Genomic DNA, 13719 nt, shown 5'->3' on the forward strand with positions numbered 1-13719 from the left:
GGATCTCTGTGAGTTTGAGGCCAGCCTGGTCTACAAGAGGGGGAGGGAAATGGGAGGCAGTGGCGGGGAAGAGACAGAAATCTTCAATAAATAAATAAATAAATTTTAAAAATTAAATAAGAAACATAAAAAATAAAATAAAAAAAGAATGTTTTAGTAGTATTTATCAATTACTCAAGTTTTAGTAATAAAAGAACTTCAATAAACCTCACATTAACTCTTTTAATGTTCTGAACAAGAAATCACCTAACTTCTACACAAAAATGGAACTCAAATTCTTGGCACACCGAAACATGCACTGTGTATTTCCAAAACTATTTTCATAATGAGTAAGTTAATGAGTAAATCATCACATGAGACCCCCCGTCTTTAGAAAGGATAGGTTTTTTTCTGAGTTCTGGCTACAACAAAGATTCTATGAATATAGTTGAGCAAGTGTTCTTGTGGTATGATTGAGCATCCTTTGAGTATATGTCCAAGAGTGGTATAGGTGGTTCTTGTGGTAGATTGATTCCCAGTTTTCTGAGAAACAGCCACAATGATTTTCAAAGTGACTGTATAAGTTTTCACTCCCACCAGCAATGAAAGAGTGTTCCCTTGCTCCACATCCTCTCCAGCATGATCTGTCACTTGGGTTTTTTATCTTAGCCATTCTGATAGGTATAAGATGAACTCTCAGAGTTGTTTTGATCCACATTTCTTTGATATGCCATATTTTGTTAATACTCATGGGATACCAATCCTTTCCTAAACAGAAACGGAGGAGGAAGGGATGGATGGGTGAGATCAGAGTCAGGAGTGTGGCTCTGAGAGGGACTAGGATGAGAGGAGGGAGGGGAAACTGCAGGTGGGATGTAAAATTGAAAAATTAATTAATTAAAAAAATAAAAGAATAGTTTTACCCTCAACTGAGGGAAACACAATATTTCATCATTTAAGAGAAGCAGCAAAAAGTTAGCAAAATTCTGAGTCAAGACATCTTATCGAATGACTTTGCCACTACTTGTTAGATCATGGTCAGATAACTGAACATCTATATCTGGACAATAAGATTGTTTGTCCTAATTATTTCTCAGTGGGTAGAAGCAGAAATAAAATCGTGTGTGTGCTGCACTACTGTTGAAGAACCTGGAAAGAACTTGTACAAAACAGCTATCATGCTGGCAGACAGAGTTAGTTCTAGGATGCTGCAGCAAGTACAGTAGGGAAAAGGCAGTCCACACTCACTCCCTTCACCCAACTTGCCTGATCTACGTGACAATTGAATGACAGAAAGATATGCAACATATAAAAAGCAGAAAAAGAAACTCCCTATACCTAATTTTTGACCAAATAAACCAATGGGACAAAGTATTTTAAAGATTAAAAACTGTGAATTTAAAAACATATTAATGTAGTAGGAGGCCATTTCTTCATTTCCAGCTTCCCAGACCATGAAATAATCACTGAGAAACTAGATTATTTGTAATACTGGTTGGCCAATGCCTTAAGCATATTGCTAGGTAACTCTTATATCTTAAACTAACCCATTTCCATTATTTTATATTTTACCACAAGGCTCATGGCCTACTGGCAAGATTACCATGTGGCTGTCTCTAGTGGCAGCTACGTGGCTTCTCTTCAACTCCACCTTCTTTCTCTACATTCAGATAATTTTCCCCTCTAGCTCTACTCTGCTAAGACACTGGCTGAAATAGTTTTATTTATTAACCAGTAAAAGCAACACATATACAGAAGGACTTCCCACACCACATTACAATTTTTGCTTTTATCTAAAAAAGCCTGTTTTTTCTTTTATTTTGTAAGAAAACATACACAAAACCCACACTACTTAACTATGCTGTGCCTCCATCTTCCAATAGCAGTCTGTTACTAAAAATAGGATTTTGTACATTCTAACCTGGTTTTAAATTTAGGTTCAAATTGGGGTAACCATTTCCACTTGAACACATATGAATTATTTTGTACTAAATGTTCTAACATTTTCATCCACATAACATTGAAAAGTTATATTTATTTCTACATTTGCATGCATAAATTATGAGTGGGACATTGATTTGGACATGTCATCTTCATTATCAATACTTCAAGTTCTTTATGTTTACCATCTTACAGTTTGGTCATTAAAATAAATATATACCTTCACAATTGCCTTGGAAGACCTGAAATCAATATGTTTAATTCTGTGCAGACTTGTGATACTAATGAACACATTGATCACACAAATGATGCTACCTGTGTAGTTAGAAGGATATCTGATGAATGACCTAGTTTCAGAGTTAAATATGAGGAACTGGATTTCTCTATTATGAGAGGGTTCCCACAAGAAATTTTGTGAACAATCTGTCATTAAGAACATCTTTATAACCATTCCAGAAAAAGAAAGGTTAGGTTTTTCAAATACTTTCTCTAAGAAATCTCAGAATAAAAGATATGACAATCTCACAAGAATAGTACCTATTATAGAGCTATGAATAAATGAAGAAATTTCTTTAAAAGTATGTTGTCAAAGAACTCTTCCTAGCAAAGATAATTAAAATTCAAGACACAATACAGATAAAAACTCCATGTAAGGAAGAATTTTAAGGACTATGAAATGCTTTTATATCTCAATAGCTAAGCTCTCCATGAGTAATTGTTTATATATGAAAAATAAAATATCTGTGGTATTCACTATAAAAAAAATCCTAAGTGAGGATAACTCATATGCAAAAAGACAAATATATTATTCTAACACATGTAGAGTTTAGCTTTTAAGCCTTCAATAGGCATGCTACAATCTGTAGAACTACAAGAGTTAGGTATAGACTAAGAGACTAGGGGAAAGGAAAGAGTGCCCAAAGAAAGGCAAATAGAATTATATTCACCAAATATCAAGGGAGGCAAAGCTTGTTTTCTAAGGAGAGAGAGAGAGTACATGGAGTTGGATGCATGGAGCATTAGGAAGCATCTGGAAAGAAATGTGAGAGGGGAAACCATAAACTGAATATATTATATAAAAATTATAAAAATATATAAAAATTATATTCAATTTTAAAATATTTAAAATTTAAAAGTGTGGTATTATTTTGTAAAATTTTAAAAGCAATTAACTTAACTTATAAGTAATAAATAAATCATTTATCAACTGGTTTCAGAACAATTTTAGGGGCTAATTCCAAAACATAAACTAATATAGACATATTAAAATATATTCTTAAGTTTCTTTTGATTCATACACAGTTTTTTCTAATCAACTAATAGAGTAGGAAAGAATAAATTTTATTTATATGTATAACCATGAAAATTTTCACACTGTTGAGAATAATAATGTGGAAAATATGAATTTAGCATGATGCTTTCTGCTTTTAATTAGAATGTCTTCCATTTATTTGTGATGCAATAAGTCAAACTAATAAAAACAAAGCATAAAGAAAAACTTATTTTCTTTTTTTTTCTTGTTTGATTTTTAGAATCCTGAGTCAATTGTTTAAAGGTGTTAAAAAACAAATTTGAGCTACTCAGGATGAAGAACATCTCAGTAAAATCTAGCCAGTCTCAAATGGATTCACTCAGTCTAAACAAAGTACACTAAACTGTCACTATGTTTTATAGCCTTTATTGACTTTATGTATCTTGAATCTGATCCTGGATCTCATGCATAAAGAATCTTAATTAATATATCTAGTTAGTTCCATTGTATGTAAACCAAAAAAAAAATGGCACAAACTTGCACAAGAAATTAACTCATACTACAAGGTATAAACCTTAGGTTCAATACCTGAATTTTGCACACATTTCCTGCATTTATAGGGTAATTTTAAACTTTATTTTAAGTACTTACAAGCATAATTTATTTTAAGATGAATTATCATATGAATGCAAGAGTACTGTCACCTTTTGAGGGGCTATTATCCTTTCCTTCACCCCTAGGCATATGCCTACTAACATTGGAGGGTCTCATATAACACATATCCCTAAAGGGGAACATGGATTATGATGAAACTTCTAAACATACCCAGTGCATGTAATAAATGTTCATTGCTTATTACTTTGACTAGATCTTGGACTTGTTACTTTACTTGGTTCCAACTAAGTGTTCATCCAAACATAAAACTCTTTGACAATGTTACTTTAAAATCTTACATTCTTGAAAGTGTGACAATCCAAGCAATGTAGGGTGTTCTCTTGTGCAGACTTTATCCAAGACAACTAAAGACAAATCTTTATTCACATAATTTGAACCGATATAACTTTTGAGAAATAAATAAAAAGTTTTAAAGTAAAATTAACACGAGGTAATCACTAACTTGTATAAACAGGCAAAATCAAGTTAAGACTAATAAAAATCACATTTCCTTTCTTGTAAATTATTCTTAAGTTTTTTATGTTCTATACATATTGATAAAACTATAGTCCTCACTATATTAAAAGCAAATATTATTATAAAATATTTACAGTCTGAAAAATATTACTATTTTATCTGTAGTTCTTTTTTTGTTGTTTGAGAAAGTGTCTCCCTATGTAGCTCTAGCTGTCCTGGAACTCACTCTGTAGACCAGGCTGGCCACAAACTCACAGAGATCCTCCTTCTTTCTGCCTCCCAAGTGCTAGCATAAAACTCATGCAGCACAATGGCTGGTTTATAACTGTAAATCTTGATGAAAATTCCTATTAAAGCACTTCACTCTTGAGATTTTCAGCACATGTAAAAGCATATAAAATTGAGCGGGGAGAAATATTAGGTATTCTCCAAATCTTGTGTATAATATATATCACCTAAGTATGCAATTCATAGAAGATTGTTAGTAAATTTATAGAGCAATTATAACAGACTTTTTCTTCTAGGTCTCCACTCAGCTCCCATATCGTGACTTGGAAATAGCTTAGGCTCATTTATGGCTAACTCTTTTAACTTAATTTAACCTGTTTCTCTTTATCTACTTTTTGCCTCAGGGCTTTTTACCTTTCTTTCTGTATGTCTTACTTTCCTGCTTCTTCATGTATCTGTCTGGCTAGGTAGTGGCCATTCAGCTTTTTATTAAACCTATCAGGGGCCTTAGGCAAACAAGGTGAAACAAATGTAACACACCTTTACACAGTTAAAGTAATATTCCGCAGCATAAACAACTGTAACATCTTTGCCTAGTTAAAGTAATATTCCTCAAGTGATGCAACTGTCACCATAATCTAATCTTGTTTTAAAACATTTTCCGGTCCAACTCAAAATTTCTTTCAAGGCAAACAAAATCCCAGCATAAAGGAGAGAAGTAATCCCAAAGTCCAGCTCCCAGATGAGGAACTAAAGGCAGCCCACAGCAGAGGTGTATGAGCAGCACACATTACAGAGGACTTGTGTACAGTTTTCTCTACCTTCTAGCTCTTACAATCTTTAATTAGCTTTGAAGGAATGTAATTATTTTTTAATTAGATGAAATATTTTCCAACTCTAGCTAAGTACTCATTTATGTGAAACTGGGTAAGTCCCTTGTCTTTCAGAGCTTGAAGTCTCATCTGTGAAGACAGAAGGTATTAACAACATTTCAAGACTACCATGAGGATTGAGGTGTTTGTGCCTATCAGCCTAAAATAATACGTAATATTGCTTCATAAAGTTTGCCTAAATACCATTTCAATGTGACATTCAGATAGTGGCACTGTGTTCAATCGTGAACTATGTAATAATATAAAGCATGACAAAAATGGAATCAAAGATTCAGATAATAGACTCAGCTCTCACTATTAACTATCAGAACCATCATGTCCTTAAATACATTTCCTTATGTCTTTCAATTTCAGGTTCATCATTTGTAAATCAAGAAACTAGTCTGCTGGGCATGGTGGCATGTGCCTCTAGTCCAAGCACTCAGGAGATAGGGTCTCTCGGGCCACCCTGGTCTATATAGAGAGCTGCAGGCCATCCAGGGCTATATAATGATACACTATCTCAAAAAATGAGGGGCTAATCTAGACTCTAGATTCTAGCTTATTTCTACAGTACTCTTACCAAAAGACAAAAAATATAAAAATCTATTAAGAAGTTTTATAAATGATTCCACAACAAAAAGCACCAACGTATCCCTGGCAAATTCAAATAAACTGTTAGGAATACATTATACAACATCTACAAGAAAACGAAATAGGGTTAGTTTTGTGAGGATAGCATTACCCTAAGAGTAAAACTAAACAAATACATTTGTTTAAAAAAAAAAAAAAGGAAAGGAAAGGATAAGGTAGGGAAGAAGAGAGAATAGAAAGGAAGACAGAGGGGGAGAGGGAAGGAAAGACGTTACAGACCGACATCTCTTATGAACTTTAAGAGGTCTTTAAAATAAATCCAACTCCTTTTCAAACTAAAAATTCAAGGACAAAGATTAACTTTCTCAAGTTAACTAAGATCAACTACAATATCTGACAGCCAATATCATACTTAATGATGAGACACTCACAGCTTTTCAATTTAGATCAGGAACATGGCAAGGATATCCCCTCTCACTCCTATTATTTCAACACTGCTGTAAATACAATAACATAAAAGTAAAAGAAAGAGAGAAATATAGATTGTAAAGAAAGAAATAAAATTTTCTTTAATTGGAAATAAAATAATTGTTTATGTAGAAAATACTAAATAATCACCAAAAATTCCTTCTAAAGATAATATGTAAAGCAAAGTGCAAGATATAAGATATATACAAAAATTAATTACTGTCACTGGCATCACTAAACAGATACAACTGAAACTTAAAACATATTAACATCTATATTGATACCATAAATACTTAGGTATAAATTTAATAAGATATATATAAGATACATTTAAGGAAGAGAAAAAAAACTGTGACATAATAAATCAAATGACTGAATAAATTAAGAATGGAGAAACTCCGTGTCCATTGAGAAGGAAAACTCAGTATTTTCTAAACATCTCTGTTGGGTTTTTTTGTGCACTGTGTGAAGATGTAAAGCTGTGATTGGTGTAATAAAAAGCTGAATGGTCAATAGCTAGACAGGAGGTATAGGCCGGACTTCTTGGCAGAGAGAGAGAAGCTGGGAGGAGGAATCATGGCATAGGATTTTGCCAGCAGACTTGGAGCTAGTCGGATGTGCCCTACTAAAAAGAGGTAACTGGCAACCAACTTACATGATAGAATGTAGAGTGATAGAAACAGGTTAATTAAGTTATGAGAGCTAATTAGGAAAAAACAATGCTAAGGCCAAACTTTCATATTAATAATAAGTCTCCATGTTATTTGCGGGCTGGCGGCCCAAAGATAGTCTGACAAGAGCGCTTGCTACACATATATTCTTCCAAATCTGATCTTCAGATTCAATACAATCAAAAGAAAATGAACAAATCATTTTGTAGGTATCAGTAAATTGATTCTCTGTTTTTGTAGAGAAAAAAATAATCCTCTGAAGATTTCTTTTGAAAAAGAGTAACAAACCTAAAGAACTGAGAGTGTCCAACATCAAGACTGACAATAAAGCTACAGAAATATATTAAGTACCTTGAGAGAGCAGAAAAAGAGGTACTAGAAAGAGACCCACAGACATCTGGGGTTTATTATGCCCAATCTTTAATGAAAGAGTAAGGCAATACAATCTAGATAAAAGATAATCTTTTTCAACAAAACTCTGAAACATCTAGATATCTATATACAGAAAAACATTAAATTTCAACATATACTTTACATACTTCAGAAAAAATTAACTGAAGATGACTCAGAAATTTAAAAAACATAAAACTATAAAACCACTAGGAAAGAAGAGAAAATCTAGATGACCCAGGAATTGTCAGCAACTATTTAGATAATAATAGTAAAAACATGAACAAGATATGAGTAAGGTCAAGTCAGACAAAATCCCAGCACAGAGGCAGAAAGGTGGGAGCAAAAATCCCATCACTAATGGAGGAGTGTCAACACACATTCATCAATTATAACAAAATGTACCACTCTGGTGGGTAACATCGCTAACAGAAGTGGCTATATATGTGGACAAGAAAAGGGTATGTGAAAACATCTGCATCGTCTACTCAGTATTATTATGAACACAAACTGCTCTAAAAATATAAAACCTATTCAGAATTAATATTGTTGAAACTGCTTTATTTTTAAAACCTACCTATAGATTCAATACAATTTCCATCAAAACTATGGAACTCTTCATAAATAAAGACAGAAAAATAAATCATGAGACGCACTCCAAAAGTCAAACAAACCCTGAGCATAAAGTGCAGTGCTGGAGAGTCCCAGAATCTGAACTTGAATCATACTACAGAGACCATCATGACAAAAGGAACATGACACTGGCACAAAAGAAGACATGTAGTTTAATAGGACAGGGTAGAAGACACAAAAGTAAACCCACAGTGCTACATCCATCGTATTATTTATGAAGGTGCAAAAAAATACATTAAATATATTACAGGAAAAAATAAACCCAGCTTATTAACAAATGGAGTTTGGCAAACTAGATATTTGCATGGAGAATGAAGTGAGAATGAGGTTAGATTAATGAATTTAGATTTGTATCTCTCTGTCTAAAAACCCCCCAAAATTAATTCAAGATAGATCAAAGACCTTAGGGTAGAAAGACTTGAAAACTCAGAAGGACCGTAGAAAAATGTAGGGAAGATACTTCAGGATATTATAAACTTTATTATTAAAACCTTTATTTATCGTACAGACAGACAGAGGCATCACTCCAAAAACCAAATGGCCTTATACCTTATAAGACATGAGAAAAATGGAGTTTAGGTTTCTTTGGGCACAAATGTTGGAAGTGTCACATTTCTTCATTAGCACTCAGGACAGTGTAATCTACTTCTGTCAGTGTAGGTACAGTTTTGATTTCTGAAGTTACCATCATCAAAGGTTAAACTAAAATGATATCATAAATATATAACCAAGTCTTATGATTATATTTAGATTTATGGCCCAGATTTTTTCCTTTACATTTTAAACTATCCCACTTCCCTAATCTGACCTCAAAAATGTCACCATAAATTTAATACATGTATATTTTAGATTTTCCCACCCATCCTCACAACCTTAGCACCCCATGTGTATATTTATTTGTATAGTTCACCTTTCTAGAGTAGCTTTTCAAGTAAAAATTAGTATTTATAGTATTTATATCTTATACTACATCTTCCTGTGTTGTAATGTGTAATACAATAATTTTGTTTCAAATTAAAATTATATGGTCCCCAAATAGAGGAGGACCAGTCTTGGGTCAAGGGTATACAAGTAGCTGCACTCACCTGCTAGAACCTCCAATCAAGTTTTCAAATTAAAATTTTAATTTAGATTATGATTCAAATTAGATAAAAATATTATGTAGCTAATCCATGTTCTATTTTTCTAACTTTTTCCATTTCCTAATATAATTTTATAGAAGATTTTTCTCATAACTTCCACAAATAAAACAATAAAGTTGGACACTTGGAAAATGTAAATAAACACAAAAAGATGCTAAATTCCACCATCCATTCCAATATGATCCAACTACATTTAAAATGTGACCTTGGACCACTGGGGCAAATCAGTTGGTAAAGGTGCCTGCTGACAACCTGAAGGACCTGAGTTCATTCACTCTCAAGGGCCCATGATGAGAGGAGAGAACTGACACTTACATTGTCCTCTGACCTCCACATATGTGCCATGGCAGACAAAGTGATCCCCTACACACAGAGAAATAAATGAGTGAGCATAAGTAGACTGAACTAAAAGGTATATACCATCGCCTTCCCATTTTTCAGCTGTGGAATGTAAGACCTAAGCGTTACAAGGTCAGAGAAAAAAATAAATAAATAGTGCTGTCAGGCCCTAGCACAGAATGTTCCTAAATAATTTTGTCAGATTGCCTCTCATATAATTGTTTGCAAAGTTACTTGATAAATTTTCTAAAATAAACTCCAAAACTATTGCTTTCTCTTTGTGTATTTATATATAAAGAGTCCAGAAACTGATTGTACTAAGCCTAATTAAAAGTCTAAGTAAAAAATATTGGGTGATTTTTTAAAGGAATTTTAGAGCTATATTCTGGTCTTAGCATTCTTACTATGTAAAATTGTCAACATTATATTTAGACTCCATGTGCCTCAATTTATTATCTTTCAAATAAAGATGATGAAAGCTGCTTCAGATAATACATATGACCTTTTATATCAAAATAATTGGAGAAGTTGAAAACTATACAAATGTAAAATCTGGCCAAAAATTCACCAATCTTCCTAAAATCTTAGGCTTATATATTTATGACATATTACTTACATTATTCTGCATTACAATAGTGTAAAACTATTCTATACCAGCCATCAGTACCTATGAAACGCAAACTTTTAAATGTGGTCGTTAAATTTCTCTGCCAAATATTGTAGAGCCTCTTTACTAGCCAAACTTTTATGTCCCTTGCTCATTTAAGCCACAGACCAGTTGCCTATATAGCCTAGCAAAGTCATCCATTTCTAAATTCCTCCAGATAATCCTCATTTGATCTTAAATCCTTTAACTGCCCCCACCAAGTGACAATCCATAAGCCATGCCAAACTGGTCTCAGCCTGCTTTTCTAGGACAAGTCCCAGCCCCCACCAACCCCCCTGACACAAAAGGGATTTTCCCCTCTAGTTTAATCTTTCCTAATTCTCTATCCTGTAATTTCTGTGGGTAGTTCCTCCCTGTTGATCATAGACCAGTGAATCCTGGTATCATCAACACTGTTTATTCTGAGTATCACAAAACCATCATTTTTGTATCTATTCAAATTAAGGGTGGACACAAATCTTTTACTCAATTTTTTCAAACAGACGCAAACACACACACACACACACACACACACTGGCTCTAGTTTTATGCAGGCAGGCCAACTGACATACTTTTTCGCCCCTCTCTGACACTGTCCTTGCTCTTAATTTAGGTTCTGTTCTTCCCACCTCTCTGCTCCCTCCCTATCCAAACCTGGCGTCCTGAGGAGCACTGGGCATGCTCAGTAGCCACAGCTGGTGCAGGAAGCAAACCCGTATCTTTTTTTTTTTTTTTTCCATCATTAGAGTCCGACTGGAGCCAAAGGCCCTAAATCAGTGGCCCAGAAATTGCTCTATCCTCCTACGACATCGTTTAGCTCTGCGTTCGAAGGATGGGTATGGATTTGGAAATAGACAGTTTGTGGCGGTTCTAGTCTGCAAGGAGGGTCACAACCGAACAGCTAAAAAACTGCTGCTTATGTGGTTTGGTCCTGCGGAGATTTCTGCTGTTCTGAACCGTGATCACGTTGATAGAAGGCTAGGAACTAACGTTTGGCATCTCTGCTTCATCAAGTAAATGCTGACCCGCACCCTCCTCCACACTGGCCGTGCCTTAAATCCAAAGTCTGTGTGCCAGACAGAGGGATTGTGTAAAAGACAGGCAAATCAATCACTCCAAAAATTAAATCTAAGCAGGCGGCTAAAGGACCCAGAGATAAACAGATGGGCTAATTCCAAATGACAGCTTAGCAACCTTTCTGACACTTAAATGTTAATATTATGCCTGTCTCACCCCCCCCCCCCAACAAAACGTATACCTTCCACGTTCATGAACTGATACATTTCCCCTTGAGAAAGAAACTGACCCACCCCCCCCTCTCTCTCTCACACACACACACACACACACACAGAGAGAGAGAGAGAGAGAGAGAGAGAGAGAGAGAGAGAGAGAGAGAGAGAGAGAGATGCTCCTTTCCCCCTGCTTTCTGCGGAGACTAAGTCTTTAGAGCTGCAATAGCAGCATCTGCCCTCACCTCACTGTCTGAGGATGAACGGAGAAGAAATGTACCAGAGGATAAAGAGGGGCTTCTTTGCAGGGGCTTGAGCCAGCACCGCAAAGCCTGAGAAACAGAACGATCAGCAATAACAGACAGGGAGAAAGATACTGGCCCTGCTGCTAAAACCTAACCATTTCTGTAAAATGCAACAAATATGAGACATTTCATCACCGTGCCGCATCCATATTGAGAAGGTGGAGGGGGGAGCATGTGCTCTGTGCTTTAAGCATTTCAGTCTCCGGAGATGGGAGGAGACCCTGTCCATATGTTGTGGGAGCTATCTACCACCCCAAAAGTACACTCTCCCCGCACCTAGCCGCGCGCCACTTGCCTGACAGGTTCTGCGGCAAAGCGGTTAAGCTATCTGACAGCAGGTTGTCTCTTACCGTAGGCAGCAGCGGCTCCATTTGGGCTCCCTGGTCTTTAATATCCATGTTCTGTAACACCTCTGGTAAAAGCACCTTGCTCTGCGGTGTCTTCGGTGTCTTACACTCAGCCCGGCACTCGCTCAGCTTAGTATTCGGATCAGGTAGCTCTGAAGCAGGAGGCAACTGCACACTCCAGCTCACGACAGTCACATGGCTCCTACTCACTCGGGCTGCTGGCCAGGTTTTGCACGGACTGCCTCGGATCCTTGGGCCGGTAAGAGCGATCCCCAAAGCCCTGAATCACTACCCACACCTGGATACTTGTATAAAGTACAGCCGACAACACTACAGGTGCAAAGGGCATTACGAATTTTGCCTGAAAGGCTAACTTCTCTTTCACAAATGAGTTCATGCTGGCCTCTAACCAGCTCAGTCTGATTTTGACACCTTGAAGCACTCACTGCTTTCCAGAATCCCATAGGAAATAACAGTTCAAACATGGTGATGCCAACGCAATAGAAGTTCACTGACCTCTCATCATTAAATGATGTTTGATGTGATATGACCTCATAACTATGTCAGTGAGCTTCAACTATTCGCTAATTTAAAATTTTAAGTTATCATTAAATTAGTAAGACAAATTTTTCAATGTTTAAATTGTGTGAAACTTGAGTGTAACCCAGACCCAAAAAGATGAACGTGGGATGTACTCACTCATAATTGGTTTTTAGTCATAAATAAAGGTCATGGAGTCTATAATTGGTGAACCTAAAGAAGCTAAATAAGAAGGTGAACCCAAGGAAAAAACATATAGTTATCCTCTTGGCTATGGGAAGTAGACAAAATTGCTGGGAAGAATATTGGGATCTTGGGGGTGGGGTGGGATGGGGGTAAGGGGAGATGGGGAGAGAAAAGGGAGAAGGGGAGGATGGGGGGAATTTGGGGAAACAGGATGATTGGAATAAACGAAGGTTGGATAGGGGAGCAAGGAAGCACAATTCTTAGTTAAGGGAGCCACCTTAGGGTTGGCAAGAGACTTGAACCTAGAGTGGCTCCCAGGAGCCCAAGGCGATGTCCCCAGTTAGTTCCTTGGGCAGCTGAGGAAAGGGAACCTGAAATGACCCTATCCTATAACAATACTGACGAATATCTTGCATATCACCATAGAACCTTCATCTGGTGATGGATGGAGATAGAGACAGAGACCCACACTGGAGCATCGGACTGAGCTCCCAAGGTCCCAATCAAGAGCAGAAGGAGGGAGAACATGAGCAAGGAAGTTAGGACCACAAGGGGTGTACCCACCCACTGAGACAGTGGGGCTGATCTAGTGGGAGCTCACCAAGGCCAGCTGGACTGTGACTGAAAAAGCATGGGATAAAACCGGACTCTCTGAATATGGAGAACAATGGCTGATGAGAAGCCAAGGACAATGGCACGGGGTTTTCTGGCTTTGTGGGAGCCTAGCCAGTTTGGATGTTCACCTTCCTAGGCATGGACGGAGGGGGGAGGACCTTGGACTTTCCACAGGGCAGGGACCCCTGACTGCTCTTTTGACTGGAGAGGG

At 36.4% G+C, this 13719-nt stretch overlaps 1 protein-coding gene across 3 annotated transcripts in view; it reads right to left on the reverse strand.

Annotated features, from left to right (window-relative positions):
* The window catches only part of Slc4a10 (solute carrier family 4 member 10), a 204074-nt gene extending 191732 nt beyond the window's left edge, over positions 1-12342 (reverse strand). For all 3 annotated transcript variants that reach the window (XM_050122411.1, XM_050122405.1, XM_050122421.1), the window contains exon 1: positions 12171-12342. In XM_050122411.1, coding sequence (XP_049978368.1) covers positions 12171-12218 — 48 coding nt within the window. In that variant the 5' untranslated portion in view covers positions 12219-12342. The remainder of the gene's footprint in view (positions 1-12170) is intronic.
* Positions 12343-13719: the final 1377 nt, after the last annotated feature.

The sequence above is a fragment of the Alexandromys fortis genome, unplaced genomic scaffold, assembly GCF_014885135.2.
Source record: "Alexandromys fortis isolate MF-2015 unplaced genomic scaffold, M_Fortis_MF-2015_v1.1 scaffold_8_9099976_23576923, whole genome shotgun sequence".
NCBI classification, from domain to species: domain Eukaryota; kingdom Metazoa; phylum Chordata; class Mammalia; order Rodentia; family Cricetidae; genus Alexandromys; species Alexandromys fortis.